This window comes from Oncorhynchus nerka, linkage group LG3, assembly GCF_034236695.1.
Source record: "Oncorhynchus nerka isolate Pitt River linkage group LG3, Oner_Uvic_2.0, whole genome shotgun sequence".
Lineage (NCBI taxonomy): Eukaryota > Metazoa > Chordata > Actinopteri > Salmoniformes > Salmonidae > Oncorhynchus > Oncorhynchus nerka.
In genome coordinates, this window is record NC_088398.1 from 45219315 (window position 1) to 45241987 (window position 22673).

Here is a 22673-nt window from a genome sequence, read left to right on the forward strand (position 1 = left end):
GACCTGGCCGTGTGGTGCCAAGATAACAACCTCTCCCTCAATGTGATCAAGACAAAGGAGATGATTGTGGTCTACAGGAAAAGGAGGACCGAGCACACCCCCATTCTCATTGACGGGGCTGTAGTGGAGCAGGTTATGCGCTTCAAGTTCCTTGGTGTCCACATCACCAACAAATAATCATGGTCCAAACACACCAAGACAGTCGTGCGGAGGGCACGACAAAGCCTATTCCCCCTCAGGAGACTGAAAAGATTTGGCATGGGTCCTCAGATCCTAAAGGATTTATACAACTGCACCATCGAGAGCATCCTGACTGGTTGCATCACTGCCTGGTATGGCAACTGCTCGGCCTCCGACAAGGCACTACAGAGGGTAGTGCGTACGGCCCAGTACATCACTGGGGCCAAGCTTCCTGCCATCCAGGACCTCTATACCAGGCGGTGTATGAGGAAGGCCTTAAAAATTGTCAGACTCCAGCCACCCAGTCATAGACTGCTCTCTGCTACCGCACGTCAAGCGGTACCAGAGCGCCAAGTCTAGGTCCAAAAGGCTTCTTAACAGCTTCTACACCCAAGTCATAAGACTCCTGAACAACTTATTAAATGGCTACCCATACTATTTATCATTGCCCCCCCCCTCTTTTACTCTGCTGCTACTCTGTTTATTATCTATTCTACCTACATGTATATATTACCTCAATTACCTCGACTAACCTGTACCCCCGCACATTGACTGTGTACTGGTACCCCTTGTATATAGCCTCGCTACTGTTATTTTACTGCTGCTCTTTAATTATTTGTTACTTTTATTTCATTTTTTACATGCTTAATGTTATTGTTACAGATACAGGTATCCTGTCTGTGTGTATATGTATCCTGTGTTGTTTTCTCTCCTTCTCCCCTCACAGGTGAAAATCATCACTCCCCAATCAGTCAACAATCAATCATCAATCAGAAGACACACCTCCTCCTGTTTCCTACCCTATCACAGTTCCTTCCCCTTGGTTTAAAAAACCTGTCAGTTGTTTGCTCTAGAGCTTAATCTCTCTGTAAATGCCATGTCTGTAGGTCTCTGTGTTTCACTCTCTCTTTGTGTATTAACCTCTCTTTTGTTTGAGCACCTCCATAGCACTTTGTCATCACCTGTGAGTATTGTTTTGGTTATGGTGTTTGTGTTTGATTCCTGGTGGGAAAAGGGGAAATGAAGACAAGTCGCCCATGGGCATACACTACCTGTAGGTAGACTTTGTTAAATACACTAGTTAGAACTGGGCGGACCACCCACTGTATTTTTGGTTAGTTAGCTGTTAAAGTAGGCTAGTCTAGCTTAGGGGTGTTTTTGTATACTTATTGTTTCTTTCCTTGGGTCCAGCTCAGCCCCTTTTCCTGCTCCCCCCATTACTGTGTGTTTTACAATAAACCCTGAGTTTGACGGTAGATTTCAGTTGTCCTGGTTATTTTGTTCACACACTTTGTCACAATTATAATTTGCATGAGTTATGTTACGGGTCTCACTACCATCCCCCCTAGACTGTCGGGCCAAAAGGGATTCGTAACAGTTATCATGATTTGTTATAAGGGATATTATACTTTAGTAATTCACAATGACCTGGTGATGTGAAAGTCTAATGACATTATCTTCTACTTTCCTACAGATGCCTTGTAACTGGAGATTCCTGCAAAACGTTTGCCTACAGTTACCGTGTAGGTCACTACAAGGTTGGGTGACCAGGGCCATCTGGGAATTCCTCCTTGGGGAAGGCTACCTCTGTGTCCTGCATAACTTCATTAGGATGGACACGAGGACCAGGAGGGGTTCTGCAGCTCACCGCCGTGTGCCAGATGAGAAGTCTGCTGCTCTGAAGGATATTTCAAGGATGAGGTCCAACAACTCAGAAAGAGAGCCATTCTGTGTGCGGGAGATCTTCACCTCCTACTTCTTCAAAGAGGGTGCTGTTCCCTGGCAACACCATAGACTATACTATGCACAACCAAAGGCTCTTTATAAGCCATCCACATTGCAATAAGAGTATTCTTCCATTTACTTAGCTATGTCAACTGCAGTTACTCAATTACCAGTTTCTCTCCCATTGATTTCTACTTCTCAGGTGAGGGTGCTGTTTAGTTATGGGTGTGATGTTGGTACCAAAACAAAACAGGCTTTTTTAAGTACCCATATTGGAAAAATAAACAATTAGTCACCCTATAACCCACACCTACACACTCATGTACCAATCTGGTTGATTGTGTTGTGCAGTAAGCAGGCTCAGGTGTATAACTGTGGCTCCTTCCACCTTCAAAGAATAGGCAAGAGGGCCAACCATGGAGAATAGTAAGACACTTCAGTATCTCTATAACTACGTTATTATTGTTTGTCCTTGTGTCTGCATGTTTTTCAGAACAAAGTACTCTGCAGCCACTTAGTGTGGACACCAGGTGAGGCCACACACAAATTCCTGTTGAACACTGTCTCTTTAAGTACCTTATTTTCTCAATAAGTCTCTCTCCTTCACTTCATCCCTCTCCACCCCTTCTCTCTGTTATGTCAGCTGTCGGTGAACCCCTCCAGCATCTGAACTGGCTACATAGAGGGCACAGCATGGTGAGAGGTCGGGTCAACAGGAAGTATTATTAAAGATGCTTTCCATTGAAATACAGATTTAGTGATCCAAGGTAAGTTTTGCATTTCACCTCCTGATGATTATGATGACTGACAGTGTTAGAATAAAAACAAAAACGCAAGGCATAAACCTGCGATCTCTCTCTCACCGTCTGTCTCTCGTCTGCAGGTATGTTTTGATCTGAGAGGATGCCAACCTCCAGTCCCATCATCGCCACCTCACCCACTCTTAAGATAACCTTCGGGCTGACTGGAGCCCAAGCCTCTTTCTTCACGTTTTTATAATGCACACCAAATGTGCATATAAGTACAGATTGAATTTGTGTTTATAATAAAGTATTACAATTATATTTATAATGTATTTATAACCCTTGGATAATTAACTTCTTTCAATAAAGAGTTTCACATTCTCTACTGGTTGAAATGAAGCCTCTCGTGATGAAATACTACACCTATCCCGTGTTCATCAGATCAATATAGATCAGGGGTGTCAAAGTCAAATGGACGGAGGGCCAAATAAAAAAATCAGCTACAAGACGAGGGCCGGACTGTTCGAATGTTCATTGAAAAATTTTTAAATGACGCATATAGTCTAGTGAACCTAATTGAACCTACTGAAAACCTAACAAATATATTACAATATGATCAGATAAATAAAGCAATATTTTCTTATGGCTCTGTCAGTAATCTTTAATTTTCAACAGACACAAAAGACAAATTTCCTTTATATAAATATCCCCATAACATGAACATTAAATGAAAGAAACCGGTATTCAAGGCACCATCAGTAGACTATATTTTCTATTTTAGCAAAAGTGGGCTAAATTTACTTCAAAGAAAAAACAATAATAGCAATTTTCTATCATCCACTCAACTGAAATATTTTTAAAATATAATTGGATTGAAATACAAAAAAATAAAGTGCAAAAATCTATTAATCAAAAACAACACTTTGTTTAAGGAGAAGTAACATGCAGTGAAAACAAATATTAAATTTTAACTTTTAAACTTGAACTGAGTAAAAACTCTAAATATGTGATTGCACAGTAATGTTCACTTGTTTGAGGTTGAGGGTGATACTTGGTGGTGTCCCATCTTTTCCACAAGTTCATCAATGTTCGGGGTAAGGCTCTGAGCTGAAGAAATCCTCAGAATTGAGTGGAGGTGTTCAGCAGTAAGTCGACTTCTGTGTGATGTTTTGTTCAGGTTCATCAAAGAAAACAGTTGTTCACACAGGTATGTGCTGCCAAACATAGACAACGTTTGAGCAGCCTGGATGCGCAGCTGGGGCATTGTGCCGGGGAGGAAACGGGCGAACTCCGCAGCACCCACTGCCGCATATTTTGCCCTCAGTGCATCATTGCATTGGAGGTCAATCAACTCCATTTGGAGGTTTGGTGGTGAGCTTTCCACGTCAACAGCAAATGGGTTACCGAGCAGTTCCAACCTGCTTTTTGTGCTTCAAAGTCAGCAAATCGGCGTCGAAAGTCAGCGGCAAGCATACCTATTTTATCAGCCAACTGTGTGCTCGGGAACGCACTGGTAGAGAGCTTCTCTTTCATGGTCTGGCAGCTGGGAAAGTGGCTCAAATTTTCTTTCCGCATCTGCGTCTCCCACAGAGTCAGTTTGGTTTTAAATGCCTTCACTGTACTGTACATATCAGAGATGACACGATCCCGACCCTGCAGCTGCAAGTTTATTGCATTCAGATGACTCGTAATGTCACACAGAAAAGCCATTTCACACAGAAACATTTCGTCTCGGAGTTGTGTTGTGTCTTTCCCTTTGCTGTCCAAGAACAGACAAATCTCCTCACGAAGCTCGAAACATCTTTGAAGCACCTTTCCCTGGCTTAGCCATCGCACCTCTGTGTGATAAGGCAAATCACCATGCTCCGTTTCTAACTCCGTCAGAAATGCCTTGAACTGGCGGTGATTCAAACCTTTGGCTCTGATAAAGTTAACTGTGCGCGTGATGATGCTCATTACATGCTCCATTTTCAAGGCTTTACCGCACAACGCTTCCTGGTGTATGATACAATGATAAGCTGTCAGCTCACCTGTCGCGTTTTCCTCTTGCATCTTTTCCCGTATCTTCGCCACCAGTCCGCTCCTGTGTCCACACATCGCAGGTGCTCCGTCGGTTGTCAAACCCACGAGTTTTCCCAAGGCAGCTCCATCTCATTTACACATCTTGACACCTCTTCATACAAATCATGCCCCGTAGTTGTGCCATGCATAGGACGTAAAGCCAAAAACTCCTCTGTCACGCTTAGGTTGGAGTCCACTCCGCAGATGAAAATTGACAACTGGGCAATGTCAGAAATGTCGGTGCTCTCATCCACAGCCAAGGAATATGCAATAAAATCTTTTCCCTTTTTCACAAGCTGCTCTTTTAGATTGATGGACAACTGGTCTACTCTCTCGGCAATGGTGTTTCTGCTCAGACTCACATTTAAAAAGAGTTGCCTTTTTCTGGGCAAACTTCGTCACAAACTTTAATCATGCAGTTTTGATGAAATCCCCCTCCGTAAATGGCCGGGCTGATTTAGCGATCTCTTCTGCCAAAATAAAACTGGCCTTGACAGCAGCCTGGCCTTGTGATTTGGCTTTTTTGAACAGAGCCTGTCGAGATTTGAGGCCTCGTTTTAATTCCTCTGCCTTTTGTAGCCTTTGTTCCATGTCCATATTCTTGTTTTTGTCCGCGTGTTTCGTTTCATAATGTCGTCTCAGATTATACTCTTTCAGTACCGCCACACTTTCTCCACACAGAAGACACACAGGTTTTCCAGCTACCTTCGTGAACATATACTCCGACTCCCACCTTGTTTGAAACCCCCGGTTCTCAGTATCCACCTTCCGTTTTGCCATTTTTGATGGGTATCTGAAAGTTAATTTTACTGTGATGCTGACGACTGCTGTGCCAATAAATATTGAAATGAAGCAGCCTACTGCTCGGTGCGTCACCTTTGCATTGTGGGAAATGTAGTATTGGTGCGTGTAAAAGATCTGCGGGCTGCCGGCTTGCTGCGGGCCGGTTCTAATAATAAATCAAGATCATCCCAGGGGCCGTAAAAAACCTTCTTGCGGGCCGGATGTGGCCCGCGGGCCTTGACTCTGACATATGTGATATAGATGAAGGAAATTAGATATTGAGATGAACCGGTTTTAGAGTATTTACATGACTCATAGGAAGTGTAGTGTACTGTTTAAATTATATTTAAGTATATATGAATTACAAATCGGCCTTTAACTAGTTAATCATGTTTCTAGTCTATTGCATAGTTACAATGTGTAATCATTGATGTCCCCAAGACCAGGATTGGTAAACACTGTTGAATTTGATACTCCTGGTTTTGAATGTGACTGAAAAAGAATCTCACAGACAAATCTGAACTGCACCTTTATTTGAAAAGGTAAAGTACATAAAATTATGCTTAACCATATACACTTGTAGGACAACTTCATTATTCATGATTTTTGCCTAAATATAATTATTGCTAATATTAAACCAATATTTCAAGACTAGGGTGCCAATTGCATTTTTTTGCACGTCATTACTGCGAGCCTGTGACACATGGAGAAGGGTTTATTTGTGAACTGCGCACTAGGGATGTGTCGTGTACTGGATTTTTGTGTGACGACAATAGTGCGGTCGTAACTAGTCCTTATAGCTACTGCTGTCTGCAGATATTGCAAGAAATCTGGGGGGGAAAAGTATAAAACTTCTCATTCTCGAGCTCAACAGGCTCTTCAGAACTTAATATTAATTCCCTCTCCCACAATCCGTACGCTCACTATTGACTTTGCTGGTGACGTCAACCATTTCTCTGCTGCGCTGTGCTGCCTTTGCTCTGCGTGGTGCAGCAGGTAAGACAAACTGAACCAAGAACACACACTGAATACTTCAGTATATAAAATATTTTTTGTAATTCTGGTGATGAGGCCTACCCTAAACTTTATTTCTGCTAGTTCTTGTTTCAGTGAATATGCCTGAGGAAAACACTGAACAAACTCCTCTTGGTTTTGAATTTGTCCTGGTTACAATTCCACTATAGTTGCTGGAAAAGGCCATGTGAGAATCCAGAGCTGTGTAAAATGATGAAACATGTCAGATTAATCTTCACTATTACTACGTAGATTTTTCTACTTATCGAAATAAGTATGCGGAGGCAGTTTGTGAACATTTCTGACTGGTCCATTTGAATTCCTGTCTGTTCTTCCAGGGGCAGAGGACAAGAAGATCATGGTGAGAAGGGCAGCAAGGAGACCATGCCCAGAAGACTGTTTACGATTTGGATCACACTGCTTCCTGTTTGTCGAGACTGAAAGGAACTGGCCTGATGCAGAGGTATCCTGCTTACCATCTACTGTGACTTAAACTAAAGGGAAAGTTCAATTGAAATCCACTCGCTTATTTAATTTGACTTTACCTTAAAGGTGCTTTTTGCTTTTATTTTTTTAACCAGTGCTTCATGTAAAACACCGAAATTGAAACGTCTATAAGCTTGGAATACTTTTGTGTGCAATCAGACCTCTTGTATATTGGAACCCACAGGACATGGGTTAAGACAGACACAATATCTGTAGGAGCATGATTAAAAGAGCCTGCGATGATTAATATTTGATTGAGACCAGAAGACATTCTCAGACTGCTGACTAATACTTCCAGTATGACTCTACTTTGTCCCTGTCTACCTCTTTCTCTAGCTACATTGTGTGTCCCTAGGAGCAAACCTGGCGTCTGTGCACAGCTATGCAGATGACCAAAATCTACAGGCTGTGGTGGTGAACACGGATAGGGATTTACTTGCTGCCTGGATTGAGGATATGAAGCTGTTCCGCTAGATGGTACAAAGGTACCAAATGTCATATTTGAGTAAATCAAATCAAGCTTTTATATTATATATTATAATATTTACTACACAACACAGGATAAACAAAGTAACAAACTGAGGCTGAAATGGTGTCAAATTCAGGTTATCTGGCAGGCTATTCCAGAGGCTGGGGTTTAGGTCCATTTAAAAAAAAAAATTATGAACTCGTAAACCACTTCTCTATGCGTACGGTTTGAAAGAAGGTAGTTTCTGGAGCCATTGCTACCTAGCATTTGCTCAATGACGAAGTCTACAGGAACAGCTAGCATGCTAATGTAACGGATTTCCTCCTGGGAAGGAGAGGCGGACCAAAATGCAGCATGGTTATAGTTCATGTTTTTAATATAGGAAAACTCAACATGAACATAATACAAAACAATAAACGTGGCAAAACCAAAACAGCCCTATTTGGTGCAACAAACACAAAGACAGGAAACAACCACCCACAAAACCCAACACAAAACAGGCTACTTAAATGTGGTTCCCAATCAGAGACAATGACTAACACCTGCCTCTGATTGAGAACCATATCAGGCCCAAACACAGAAACAGACAAACTAGACATCCAACATAGAATGCCCACTCAGATCACACCCTGACCAAACAAAACATAGAAACATACAAAGCAAACTATGGTCAGGGTGTGACAGCTAAAGACCTAAATGGTATCTATGCGTTCATCTGACTCTTAGTAAGACTTAATTTCCTAAATCTAACATTATCTCTTTCAACATATAAAGAGCAGTGGTGAATCCAAATGTGCCTCAAGCTTTTCAAATGGTTATAGTTTAAATGGTATCAAAGCTGTATACAAGCAACCAATTTAACTTGGCAAGTTGGTTAAGAAGCTATTCTTTATTTACAATGACGACAAGGGAACAGTGGGTTAACTGCCTTGTTCAGGGACAGAAGTACAGGTTTTTACCTTGTCAGTTCAGAGATTTGATCCAGCAACCTCTCGGTTACTGGCCCAACGCTCTAACCACTAGGCTACCTGCTACACCGGCATGTTAGCATTAAGTGAAATTCATTCCAGACCAGTCTGCAAGTTTCTAAAGTTTGAATGGTTTTTCTTGGTCAAGTGGTGTAAAACTTAACATTCAAGACTACACCCATTGAAATGCTTTGGGATTTATACAGATGGTTATAATGTGAAAAGTATAGGTAGCGTCAATGTTTTTTTCACGCAACAGTGCCAGTCTGCACATTTAAGTTGTGGGTAGCTTTTATGGTTTACAATGTGTGGTGGAAGAAAGGAAATGGCTATTGGATTTTAGAAGTTCTTGCTTCCTGCAAGCATACCAAATAACAATGTGAATGTGGGATTTCTTTGCTGCTGAGACTACAATTCTCCCCCACAGGACAGGCAATGGTTCTGGACTGATGGCTCCAAATTTGATTACCACAAGTGGAATAAAGGAGAGCCCAATAACTATCAAGGTGTCATTGATTCATGCATTTTGATGAACTGGGCAGGTACTGTAAGCCCACTGTCATTTCACAGTCAAATTAACGTTGTCATAGTACATTTGACAAATCTGACGCAGCCAAACGTACACTATTCTGTTTTGTATGCATTTGTGTTGATTTGAATTAATTTATTTTCTGTTTCCTCTTCAGATGAGAGGCTGGAATGATTCAGCTGGTAGAGACAATGTCTTTCCCTCTGTGTGCCCCCTAGAACCTTTTTTCAAATAAATCTTCTGTTTACTGTTCAATCAAGTCATCTGGTTATGAGACGATATGTGCAAGCTCCTACTAGTGGCCAATTTCAAAGCTACCAGAACTTTATCTTGGTGACATTAACTCAGTCCTCTGGACCTCAAGGGGTGCATGTTTTGGTTTTTGCCTTGACTACACAGCTGATTCAAATTATCAAAGCTTGATGATTAGTTGATTATTTGAATCATCTGTGTAGTGCTAGGACAAAAACCAATATGTGCACACCTTGGGGTCCAGAGGACTGAGTTAGGGAAACCCTGGCCTAGTGCCTTGTCATTCTATTACCAAAATCCCACATTTGGGATATTTTCTAATCCTTCATGGTATAAATTAACAGAAGTCACATCAAGGTAGGCCTACATCATAGTAGTCAAACCAGTTTGGCCATCCACTACTGTTCTGCCTTCCACTGGCATACTGTTATGTTTCAGTTTGCACCAGATGACAGAAAACAGGTAGGAAACACTGCCATAGGAAGTCCCACCCAGTTAACTACTTTGAAATGGTGAAAGTCCTTAATGGCGCTGCCCAAAACTGGCTTTTGGGCATGAGTTTTATGGCGGTCACCTAACTTTATAGGGCCACTAAGTAGACTACACCACCTTTTTGTTTAATGAGAAGGACCTCAACCTTAGAATGGCCTATTAGTTTCCCTTGTACAAATCACCAAATGAGGCAGTTTTAGAAAAATATGCAAAGTCAATTTTATTACAGCTTTAAAATTTTCACAAGTTGGACTATTGTTTCAGATATTTAAAATGCTGCTGTCTAGCCGACCACCAGACACGGCCTGCGTCCCCAGAGAGCTGGAGCCAGGCCCCAACACACCATCCCTGCCCCCACCACGGGCACCTGCTGGGGAGATGGGAAAAGTGCAGATTACCAAAAAAGGAAGAAGCATGCAAATTCTTAAACTAACCACTACAAGCCAGCAATATGAGTGCACAAAATCCCCCCAAATGTGATGTAAGCCTGGACTGGCTCGCTATTCACGGTTTTTCTCCTATCGAATTCAGGTATACAGTAAGCAGGGTTAAGGCCCAGCTGAGTCCGCCATTGTCAGACATTTCTCTGGCATGCCCTTGAACTGCAGCATTTTATTTCTATCTAGCCCAAAACAAATGACTTAACTCCACACTGCCCAGTCACTCATTCACACCTGTAGGTAATTAGGACTGATTGGTTTTGAAGGTCAACTACAAACTGTAGGCGTCATCATCCAGGTAAATGTTGCAGCAGGCCTGGGCACCACATGCTATAGGCAGGCTGAGACAACCAAACGCCTGCCATTATTGGACAACGGCAATGTGTTGCCCAACTGTATGCTCTCGTAATATTAGTTCAGAGTAGAGAGAACAGGCTACCTCTGGTCTGGAATACTGAGTGAATATAGGCAACCAAACTACCCCAAAATGAGTGAGTATAGGCTACCAAACTTCTGCCATTATTGGACAACAATGGGAATGTATAGCCCAGGCTCTCCTGACATCGGCTACTCAAGTAATATCACTTATGCATGGAACCTTTTGGTATGGCAAAATCCCCACCAAAATGTGTGACTGATCGATAACGACATCAACATAATGACCTCTGATTGTTCCCTTCAAAATGACATGGTCATAACCAAACCCTGCTCTCTAATTGGTCCCTTCCTAATATCGTCATAACCCTGCTCTCTGATTGGTCCCTTCATAATGACATCATTATAACCGTGCTCACTGATTGGTCCCTTCATAATGATGTTATTACCCTGCTCTCAAATTCATATATGCTTACTAACAAGAGAAGTGACTCACTGCTCAGTCAGCTGCTTTAACATCTTGCCAGAGTTGGCACAGGTTTGTTCCTTAGGCATTTGAACTAAGAGAGCCAAAGGTTCAAGATAAACAATGCATCGGATAGAATCAACAAGGTTTCACAGGCGCGCATTTTTTAAAAACATTATATTACCGGTAAGATACATTGAAAGGGTTGTCATCTCAATCTTTCTCTCTTGTCAGTGCAAAGAAGGTTTGGGAGTAGAGTTAACCAAGCCATTATTCAGTGCAACATTCTTGAGTGTCAGTTCTCCTCTGATTACTTGCCGCCTGCAGGTCCGGAATATAACGTCTCGTCACCCAGAGCACAGCTGGCGTAGAGTTGTATTATTCCCAACCAGTCTGCACAGGACCAGCCACCACTCGCACCATACCGGTACAAAGGTCAGGGGCCAGCCAGCAGCAGAGTGCAGTCAGATAGTAATCTCTTTAAAGGATTCCGGAAGATCAAGCAGCACTTCATCAGGTTAACAACTGCTTTTCTACCGTGATGATACCCGAGTTAAAACAAATTGTGATCGAAATGGATCTGTTTGGCCCTTCGTGTTACTACCACTCTTGCTCACATTGTCACACAGAACTTAAAGCACACACAGACACACTAGAAATAGTTCAATTCATGTCAGATGCATCAGATATAAATGCATTGTGTCTGTCATTGAGGGATATCTTTGCTCCAAGGTATACACTTTTACAGCAGAATAGGAACCTTGTTTTGACTGTACAAAACATTAAGGACACCTGCTCTTTCCATGACATAGACTGAGCAGCTGAATCCAGGTGAAAGTTATGAGCCCTTATTGATGTCACTTGTTAAATTCACTTCAATCAGTGTAGATGAAGGGGAGGGGACAGGTTAAAGAAGGATTTTTGAAAGAATGGTCCACCACCCAAATGACATCCAGCCAACTTGAGACAACTGTGGAAAGCGTAGGAGTCTACATGGGCCAGCACCCTTGTGGAATGCTTTCGACACCTTGTAGAGTCCATGCCCCGACAAAGTGAGGCTGTTCTGAGGGCAAAAGCAGGGGGGGGGGGACTATCCCTAGTTCCCTACGACTCATTACACAAAGCTTAGCTGCACTGAAATGAAGAAGTCATCTCAATGTGGAAGCTTGAGTATTCTGACCAACAGCAAAATCAGCAAGAACAGATACAACCCCAAAGTTTTTTTTTTTTTTTTTAAATACACAGGTATGTCTGGCACTCCTCATGTTTACATATTTTGCATTACTCATATGTACAGTGGGGCAAAAAAGTATTTAGTCAGCCACCAATTCTGCAAGTTCTCCCACTTAAAAAGATGAGAGAGGCCTGTCATTTTCATCATAGGTACACTTCAACTATCACAGACAAAATGAGAGAAAAAAAATCCAGAAAATCACATTGTAGGATTTTTAATGAATTTATTTGCAAATTATGGTGGAAAACTTTTGTTATTGACCAAATACTTATTTATCTCAATACTTTGTTATATACCCTTTGTTGGCAATGACAGAGGTCAAACGTTTTCTGTAAGTCTTCACAAGGTTTTCACACACTGTTGCTGGTATTTTGTCCCATTCCTCCATGCAGATCACTGCTCTAGAGGAGAAGTTTTGGGGCTGTTGCTGGGCAACATGGACTTTCAACTCCCTCCAAAGATTTTCTATGGGGTTGAGATCTGGAGACTGGCTAGGCCACTCCAGGACCTTGAAATGCTTCTTACGAAGCCACTCCTTCGTTGCCCGGGCGGTGTGTTTGGGATCATTGTCATGCTGAAAGACCCAGCCACGTTTCATCTTCAATGCCCTTGCTGATGGAAGTAGGGTTTCACTCAAAATATCACGATACAGGGCCCCATTCATTCTTTCCTTTACCTGGATCAGTCGTCCTGGTCCATTTGCAGAAAAACAGCCCCAAAGCATGATTTTTCCACCCCCATGCTTCACAGCAGGTATGGTGTTCTTTGGATGCAACTCAGCATTCTTTGTCCTCCAAACACGACGAGTTGAGTTTTTACCAAAAAGTTATATTTTGGTTTCATCTGACCATATGACATTCTCCCAATCTTCTTCTGGATCATCCAAATGCTCTCTAGCAAACTTCAGACGGGCCTGGACATGTACTGGCTTAAGCAGGGGGACACGTCTGGCACTGCAGGATTTGAGTCCCTGGCGGCGTAGTGTGTTACTGATGGTAGGCTTTGTTACTTTGGTCCCAGCTCTCTGCAGGTCATTCACTAGGTCCCCCCGTGTGGTTCTGGGATTTTTGCTCACCGTTCTTGTGATCATTTTGACCCCACGGGGTGAGATCTTGCGTGGAGCCCCAGATCGAGGGAGATTATCAGTGGTCTTGTATGTCTTCCATTTCCTAATAATTGCTCCCACAGTTGATTTCTTCAAACCAAGCTGCTTACCTATTGCAAATTCAGTCTTCCCAGCCTGGTGCAGGTCTACAATTTTGTTTCTGGTGTCCTTTGACAGCTCTTTGGTCTTGGCCATAGTGGAGTTTGGAGTGTGACTGTTTGAGGTTGTGGACAGGTGTCTTTTATACTGATAACAAGTTCAAACAGGTGCCATTAATACAGGTAACGAGTGGAGGACAGAGGAGCCTCTTAAAGTAGAAGTTACAGGTCTGTGAGAGCCAGAAATCTTGCTTGTTTGTAGGTGACCAAATACTTATTTTCCACCATAATTTGCAAATAAATTTATAAAAAATCCTACAATGTGATTTTCTGGATTTCTTTTTCTCATTTTATCTGTCATAGTTGAAGTGTACCTATGATGAAAATTACAGGCCTCTCTCATCTTTTTAAGTGGGAGAACTTGCACAATTGGTGGCTGACTAAATACTTTTTTTGCCCCACTGTATATACTGTATTCTTTTCAATCCTATTTTACACTATCTTAGTCTATGCCGCTCTGACATTGCTCCCCAAATATTTAATATATTCTTAATTCTATTCCTTTAGATTTGTATGTATTGTTGTGAAATTGTTAGATATTATTTGTTAGATATTACAACGCTGTTAGAGCTAGGAACACAAGCACTTCGCTACACCCGCAATAACATCAGCTAAACACGTGTGTGTGTGTGTGTGACAAATACAATTGGATTTGATTTGAAGTAACTATGATAAGCTGTTCCATGTATGGAAACTACTTGCAAACCTCTTGCGAACAAATGTAAGACTGATTGAGGCAGAGTCGTTAACCCATCGATTACCACAGGACAAAGCATTCTCCACACACAATGAGGAAGAACAGATGACCCATTGCACTATAAACTCTGATCACATGACAACCACGGTAGGATCCTGTGGTATGTAAGAGGGAAAGTTATTGGTCTTTAAGACAACAACACTTCCTCCCTTATCCATTTTCCTCTTATTTAGTCAAATACAGATGGGAGGGATGGAGTTAAATTTCAGGGATGAAAATAATAGATTTACTCAGGTTAGTGACCCATATACACCACTCATAAAAATGATGACTTTACACAACCATATCAACCATATATAAGATGCTTGGAGGCATCTTTATCATCTCTACACAACCTTTTAAGTGCTGAAACCCAACCCCAGTCTGCCCTTGCCCTGAGGGCCGAGCAGGAACCAGAGCCTTGGCGGGGTCTTGCGGGATCTGGTGTTCCCTCCTCTTTTATGAAGGAGTAGGGAGAGGCTCAGAGGCTCACAGACACACTGTGCCTCAGGATGGCTATCATTGTTGCTATTGCTGCTACACACTCTGGGAACTAACTAGAACCTTCCATCACTGCTGTTCTTCTCTCGCTACCTGCACAACCCCAGCATTTTGGAACATACACTTAGTGGGGCACAAGGATACCTGGATCTGCAGCACGCAAAAAAAGGGATTTGGATTGTGAGTCTACAAGTTTTGCTCAGTAAAAGGACAATCTGTTAAAAATATATAATAGAGGGAGGGTGTGTGATTTCAAAAATTATAAAAATGGGGGAGGGAGAAATGAACAAATCTCATGGTTTCAGATGAAAAACTAGTGCAGTAGATTCATCTGAGGACTTGTTGTGCGCTAATCTTGTGCACAAATATCATTTTTCATATACTCTACATTGTTGACCAATCATGACGTCGTCATCGAACGTGAAGTCATCATGTAGATTGTTCTTTAAATAAATAAAAATTCCAAACATTATTATTGCAGGAGGGACAATGATGTTCCCTACAGTGACATGGCTCCTGTTTGTAGCAGGCCTGTTGGGTGTCTGGTCTCAGGACTACTATGAGGAGAGAACAATGAACAAGAGACCCAGAGGCAGGGGGGCCCAGCTGCGAGCTGCAGCCACTGCACCTGACGGGCAAAAACATAATAGACAAGGTATGAGAAAAGACATCCTCTTTTTAATAGTACAGTTGCTCATTGCAAAAGTTGCTCATTTCAGACGGTGCTTAAACAGTGAGATCACAGATGTCTTATAATGTTGCATTTCTGTGACCATAATTCATCAATCCAATAGAAATCAGATTCCTGCTAAACAAGAGGTTGAGCATACATCATAAAATCAAATGCTAAATTTTTTACATTTGGTTAACACAGGTACAGACAGTAGATAGATATCTATCTTATCAGTGGATGTCCTGTGGTATACTGTACCTGCTATATTCCCAAGGTGTTGATATCCTACGGCATTTTTTAGAACATATGAACATGATTTAGCTTGGTGTTTCTGCCCTTGTGAGAGATGTAATATAGAGATAAAGGGTTTATTTCAGATAGGGTTTTTGGCTTCATAGACATTTTCAACTTGACTGTCATAACTTTGAATGATTGCATTTCCAAGTCATTTAAAAATGAGGCAAGATAGAAAACTGTCTTTAGTTGAAGTGCACCTACAGGTAACTGCAAAAATAAAGGAAACACCAACATAACGTGTCTTAGTAGGGCTTTGGGCCACCACAAACCGCCAGAACAGCTTCAATGCGCCTTCGCATAAATTCTATAAGTGTCTGGAACTCTATTGGAACAGTGCGTCACTATTTGTTCATGATAAATTCCATAATATGATGTTTTGTTGATGGTGGTGGAAGACGCTGTCTCAAACGACACTCCAGAATCTCCCAAAACTGTTCAATTGGGTAGAGATCTGGTGACCTATTTATTATATATATTTTTACATTTATTTATATATATATACACACACACACACGCTTTAAACCCCCTATGCTCATTTGAGATTCTTTCAAAGTCACTGAAAGTCTTGCTCTAGTCATGGTAGTCAAAATAATGGGCAACTGGGCATTTTTATGCATAACCCTAAGCATGATGGGATGTTAATTGCTTAATTAACTCAGGAACCACACCTGTGTGGAAGCACCTGCTTTCAATATATTTTTTTGCTTTCAATATATTTTGTTTACTCAAGTGTTTCCTTTATTTTGTCAGTTACCTGTACGTAAGTACTTCATAACACATTCATAACCCACAATGACATTTTTCAATAGAATGGCCTCTTGTCGCAATTGTGTGTCTGACAGCTCTGCACATGAACACAGCCATTTTAGATGAGGACTGCGGTCTGGAGCTTTCCTTTCTGCTTGACAGCTCTGAGAGTGCCAAGGAGAACCATGAGCAGGAGAAGCACTTTGCCATGGATGTTGTGGACAAGCTCCAGGCTGTTCGTCTGCAGACCGGGCGCAGTCTGAGCTGGAAGGTGGCCCTGCTGCAGTACAGCAGTCACGTCATCATCGAGCAGACCTTTAAGCAGTGGAGAGGCACTGACAACTTCAAGTCCCACATCACCCCCATTTTATACATCGGTCACGGCACCTACACCACATACGCGATCACCAACATGACTAAGATGTACCTGGAGGAGTCCAGCCCAGGCAGTATCAAGGCGGCCGTCCTACTCAGTGACGGCATCTCCCACCCCAGGAACCCAGACATCTTCTCAGCTGCCGCCGACGCCAAGAACCAGGGGGTGAAGTTCTTCATGGTGGGCATCACCCGTGCAGCCAATGAGCCAGCCAACGTGGCCCAGCTCCGTCTGCTGGCCAGCTCTCCTGCTTCCCGATACCTCCACAATCTACAGGATACTGATATTGTGGAGAAAGTCCTCACGGAAATTGTGAGTATGATCTGCCTTGCATATATAGCAATAAGCACACACAAAAAGGACAGCAAACACTCTCACAACCCGCACACCAACAACTCCCGAGAGAGACAGAGAGAGAGCATGAGAGAGAGTGAGCAATAGAGGGAGAGGGAGGAAGTGGAGATGACAAGAGAAAGCAATATAGGGAGAGAAAGAGAGAATGTGGGATGCAGCGCCTGCTCGGGGTGGCCATCGAACAGCAACAAAGGCACTACGTGGATTCTATTTTGAGTCACTGCTTAAGTTGAGGTCAGTGCTTCTCTTTGGGTGCGTCCCAAATGGCACCCTATTAGCCACATAGTGTGCTACCTTTGACTAGAGCCCCATGGGCCCTGATCACAAGGAGTCAACGATAAAGGGAGTAGGGTGCCATTTGGGGGACAGCCTCTGGCAGAGCAGTATGTTAATTAGACTGAAGAGGTGGAAAATGAGAAGGAGGAGAGGAGGGATGAAGGGGAGGGAGGGCTCAGAAACACAATATTGGGTGTAATAATGATGCAATGATACAGTTGTGATTTAGATGTAATCAAAGTTGAATTAGGGATATCTTGGATATTGTAACCAAAATCCTCTCAGGAAGGTTTTTTAAAGAAGGATACAGGCTGGATGGAGCCTGAATGACTGACATTCCACAATTTGTAGCTATACAAATGCAAAATAATAAATGGCTATCGATGACAGCCATGGATTTTGTATTTTTTGTTCAGCTGTCTTACATTTTTTTAATAGTCTTGGCTCCTTACCATCTGCATGTTATGAGTGCATATCCCATGGGCTTTACTTTGAATCTGCTATGCCACATGGTTTTTTGTCCCAATAAGGGTAAACAGAGCCTCTTGTGGATGGATATGAGTGGAAGCAGACAGGTTCTTTCAGTGATACTTTCAGTGATATTCTTAGCCTTCTTTTTTATCATAACGTGGTTTACATTTGGCTCGTGGGTATTACAATGGAATGTCTACTCACTGATTTCTTTCAAGTGGCAACATAGCAAAACAGAGCTTGGCACGAAACCATCATTCAGATAACTCCCCACAGTCACTTGTACTCACACAGCAGGCTTTTCAGAGTCTAGATGAGCGGATTAGAGGTTTAAATGGTGTGTGACAAGGGGAGTCAGAAATACGATACAATATGCTAGAGTTTACAAGTCCTGTCTTTTTAATCTATATTGAACAAAAATATAAACGCAACATGTAAAGTGTTGGTCCTATGTTTCGTGAGCTGAAATAAAAGATCCCAGAAATATTCCACATGCACTATAAGCTTCTCTTAAATCTGGTTTACATCCCTGTTAGTGAGCATTTCTCCATTGCCAAGATAATCCATCCACCAGACAGGTTTGCATATCAAGAAGCTGATTAAAGAGCATCATCATTACACAGGTGCACCTTGTGTTGGAGACAATAAAAGGCCACTCAAATGTGCATCTTTTTCACACAACTCAATGCCACAGATGTCTCAAGTTTTGAGGGAGCGTGCAATTGGCATGCTGACTTCAGGAATGTTGACCAGAGCTGTTGCCACATATTTTATTGTTTATTTCTCTACCATAAGCTGCCTCCAACGTCGTTTTAGAAAATTTGGCAGTATGTCTAACCGGCCTCACAATCGCAGACCACGTGTAATCACGCCAACCCAGGACCTCCACATCCAGCTTCTTCACCTGCGGGATCATCTGAAACCAGCCACCAGGACAGCTGATGAAACTGAGGAGTATTTCTTTCTGTAATAAAGCCCCTTTGTGGGGAAAAACTAATTCTGATTGGCTGGGCCTGGTTCCCAAGTGGGTGGGCCTATGCCCTCCCAGGTCCATCCATGGCTGCGCCCCTGCCCAGTGATATGAAATCCATAAATTAGGGCCTAATGAATTTATTTCAATTGACTGATTTCCTTATATGAACTGTAACTCAGTAAAATCGTTGAAATGATTGCATGTTGTGTTTATATTTTTGTTCAGTAGAGTTGGAAATGTACATGATTTCTGTATATATGTTTCGGATGGTGTATGATTGTCTCTAATGGTTGTCACTGTTTTATTTCTCTCTACCCAGACTGACCTGGCTGACAAGGGGGTAGGTAATATTACATTTTGATGCAATTGAAATGCTATCCTCATTCAACCAATACATAATTAAGTTCAGGGACACTGCATTGTCATATACTGTACAGTTACATGTTGATTCTGAAACCTTATCCTGCCTTTTTGAAGTGTCCCCTGGCCCAACGATGTGCCTGTGAGAAGGGCGAGCGAGGGCTCAGTGGTCCAACTGTAAGTACTTTCACTGTCCTTTCCAAACACTCCCCAATTACAAAACACTTCTCCTTTGAAATAAAAGAAAGTTGTTTGTTCCTGAAGTGCTGAATGTTGTAAAGAGGAAGCGAACATAGTTCTGATATCAGAGGTAATTGCTTGGTTTAGTTGAGGTATCCCCTGTGCACAGAGCAAGCTGTCTTTCTTACTTCTGAAAATACTCCAAATGCTGCAGGACAAAATAGATTGAGAAAAACAATGAATACTTCCAATAAACCTCAGTTGCTGATTTGCGTTGCCTGTCCCGGCAAGTTATTGGACGTTTCCCTTCCCACATAAGATGTCCCCCATGGAAACCAGGGGCCTCCTATGAAGGCCTTTACTCCCAATAAAAACAGGACCTTTGCCATCGTAAATAACACTTACTAGCTCCATTGTCAGCTAGTCAGAGATGGAGAATGTTGGAGGGGGCTTAAACTGTGACACTAGGTGCGTGATCTAATGGGGCGGAAGGGTAGCCTAGTGGTTAGAGTGTTGGACTAGTAACCGGATTGCAAGTTCAAATCCCCGAGCTGACAAGGTACACATCTGTCGTTCTGCCCCTGAACAGGCAGTTAACCCACTGTTCCTAGGCCGTTATTAAAAATAAGAATTTGTTCTTAACTGACTTGCCTAGTTAAATAAAGGTAAAATTAAAAAAATTAAAAAATCTTCCACATCATTGGACCAGACTAGAGGCCCCTCTCTGGATGGATGACAGCCATGTTAATGTCAGGGTCCTCAGAGTCTGACAGTCTTGTGCTGACAGACAGTTGCATGGTCATTAACCAGGGGCTTTCTCTACAGAGAGATTCCTTACATTTTTACACTGAGACTTAAAGGCTCTCATAATTACTCTCTTCAGTTTAACGGCCACAAACCGACGATAAGCTGCGAATGGCAACCACCACGCGCTGTCCAGGTGCCTGACCTCTCACCTTTTGGTCAAGCAGCAACATGTCCATCCTTGACATACACACACAAACACAAAGCCACCCCCCTTGTGACCTCAGGTCCTTTTACCACCTGCAATGACCGAACAACGCTGACGCCCTCAGGGAAACTATGCTTCACTTTCACTTTTCCCTACTTCTGTAGCCAGATATGGTTAATCTTTCATTATACAACGGGTGGGTCTAATCCTGAATGCTGATTGGTTAAAATCTCATTCCAGCCGGTGTCTATTCCACAAATTGACCCGGCTAAATCTATGACGTTAAAATGCCTATGTACTGTTCCATCTGACTGTGCAATTCACGGTCCCATCAGCCCAGCCAAGCAACTTATAAACTTGATCTCCACTATAAAAAGCATCCAGACATTATCTCACATTTCTTTTAGACGAACATTAGTTTTCAACATTGGAGATTTGTATAAACCTCGCTGTCTGTCTCTCCAACATTTGCAGCATTGTTTCAATATTCAAATCTCCTGCTGTCCCATAGTAATGAACGTGTCGGGACAAGACAGAAAGGCAGACAGCGTTTCTCAGCCAGTCAAAATCACTATTCAGCTAGAATAATTTTTATAGATATATACAACAAAAAAATATATATTTTTAAATGTACAACAAAAAACGCAGATAATTTGCAGTCTTTCCAGCTTCAATCTGAAGTGAATGTGTTACAGGTACGTTAGCTGTGTTGTTGGCTAGCTCGTCTGAACGACAGTGTCCTGACGAGTGAGCACATTTTCTATGCCAGGCAAAATCGCATCTCATCAGCTTATTGTTATGGATTTATCCAAATAAATGTCACTAGAAAACAGCTTAAGCAAATGCAGCTACTTTGCTGTTATTCTGGCTGCACTGTTTGACATGACTGTAAGTTACCCATGGTTGGCTAGCTAGCAAGCAAGGGATAAGAACATTGCCAGCCAGTATGGCAATGGAACATTTAGAATGAACGACTGAACAACTGGGTCGCGTCTCTAGATACAGAACAAAAAGACTGATCGACTGGGTCGCGTCCATAGATACAGAACAAAAAGACTGATCGACTAGGTTGAATCTCTAGCAACCCTAGATTTGTGTCAGGACTACATCTTGTGGAAGAATTAAGGAGTATGAAGAAATTAATCATAATAATTTTTTTAATTCAAATGTAAATATGTTGGTAACCCGTTGTATTAAAATGACATCGTGCCAATATATCCTCCAAACACCATCTTCTTGGGTATCATCACTTAATTGACTCGCAGCAGATCATTTGCAATGGATAGTGGCCTCCCGTCAAACATGTTTTGTTTTAAAGTGAGTTAAATTAATCTCATGTTGTTCCTTCATTCCACAGGGGAAGAAGGGACGCCCAGGAGATGATGGAGCCCCTGGTCTTAAAGGATCGAAGGTCTTTGATTTGTTATGATTCTGTTGAATTATTTCGTTGATGAACATACCTGTTGTGTTCCTGATGTCTCCCTAAGATGCAATATACAGCACATTTCCACTTACCTTGCTTGTATAGACATATAATTCCTAATATGAGAAATCTAAATCAAATAGCTCCTGTGTGTACTGTGTAAATAATACAGATGCCCTGTTCTCCTTTCCTTTTAGGGAGAGGGAGGACTAAGTGGACTTCCAGGTCGGGATGGCGGAGAGGTGAGTGATACACTTAAACACAAGGTATTTTTTTTAATGACATTTTCAATGACATTTGTATTTACATTTGCAGATATCCAGACATCTATAGATACAAATGTAGGATCTTAATTTGACCACCCTGTTGGAGGAGAAATGTCATGCAATGCATCACATTTCAAATGTGTAGTGTATATGAGGTTTAAAAAGGTTTCTGAAGCTTGTAATATTCCCTTACGAAAAATGTATCAACCGCTACAAAAATGTCAAAAAATTATAATCAGAATAATAATTCACATTTCCTGTTGCTGCGGCAACCTAGCTCAAATTAACATAATATAGCTAGCTGTACGTTGACTAAGCATTTATCAATGTACACTCAGTATACAAAACATTAAGAACTCTTTCGGCGACATCGACTGACCAGGTGAATCCAGGTGAAAGCTATGAACCCTTATTGATGTCACTTGTTAAATCCATTTCAATCAGTGTAAATGAAGGGGAGGAGACAGGTTAAAGAAGGATTTTTAAGCCTTGAGACAATTGAGACATGGATTGTGTATGTGTGCCATTCAGAGGGTGAATGGGCAAGACAAAAGATTGAAGTGCCTTTGAACGGGGTATGGTTGTACGTGCCAGGCGCACCGGGTTTG

General features: G+C 42.0%; 1 protein-coding gene and 1 long non-coding RNA gene across 2 annotated transcripts in view; both read left to right on the forward strand.

Moving 5' to 3' along the window:
- The first annotated feature begins 1045 nt into the window (after positions 1–1045).
- LOC115115386 (uncharacterized) lies at positions 1046–3051 on the forward strand. The gene is made up of 4 exons (XR_003861364.2): positions 1046–1144; positions 1655–2435; positions 2549–2672; positions 2789–3051. It is a non-coding gene; the product is annotated as an uncharacterized LOC115115386 (long non-coding RNA).
- An 11679-nt stretch (positions 3052–14730) lies between these two features.
- The window catches only part of LOC115108781 (collagen alpha-1(XXVIII) chain-like), a 37499-nt gene continuing 29556 nt past the window's right edge, over positions 14731–22673 (forward strand). Inside the window, exons 1-7 of the mRNA XM_029633395.2 lie at positions 14731–14897; positions 15199–15372; positions 16530–17122; positions 19204–19224; positions 19362–19421; positions 21734–21787; positions 21997–22041. Coding sequence (XP_029489255.1) covers positions 15207–15372; positions 16530–17122; positions 19204–19224; positions 19362–19421; positions 21734–21787; positions 21997–22041 — 939 coding nt within the window. The 5' untranslated portion in view covers positions 14731–14897; positions 15199–15206. The remainder of the gene's footprint in view (positions 14898–15198; positions 15373–16529; positions 17123–19203; positions 19225–19361; positions 19422–21733; positions 21788–21996; positions 22042–22673) is intronic.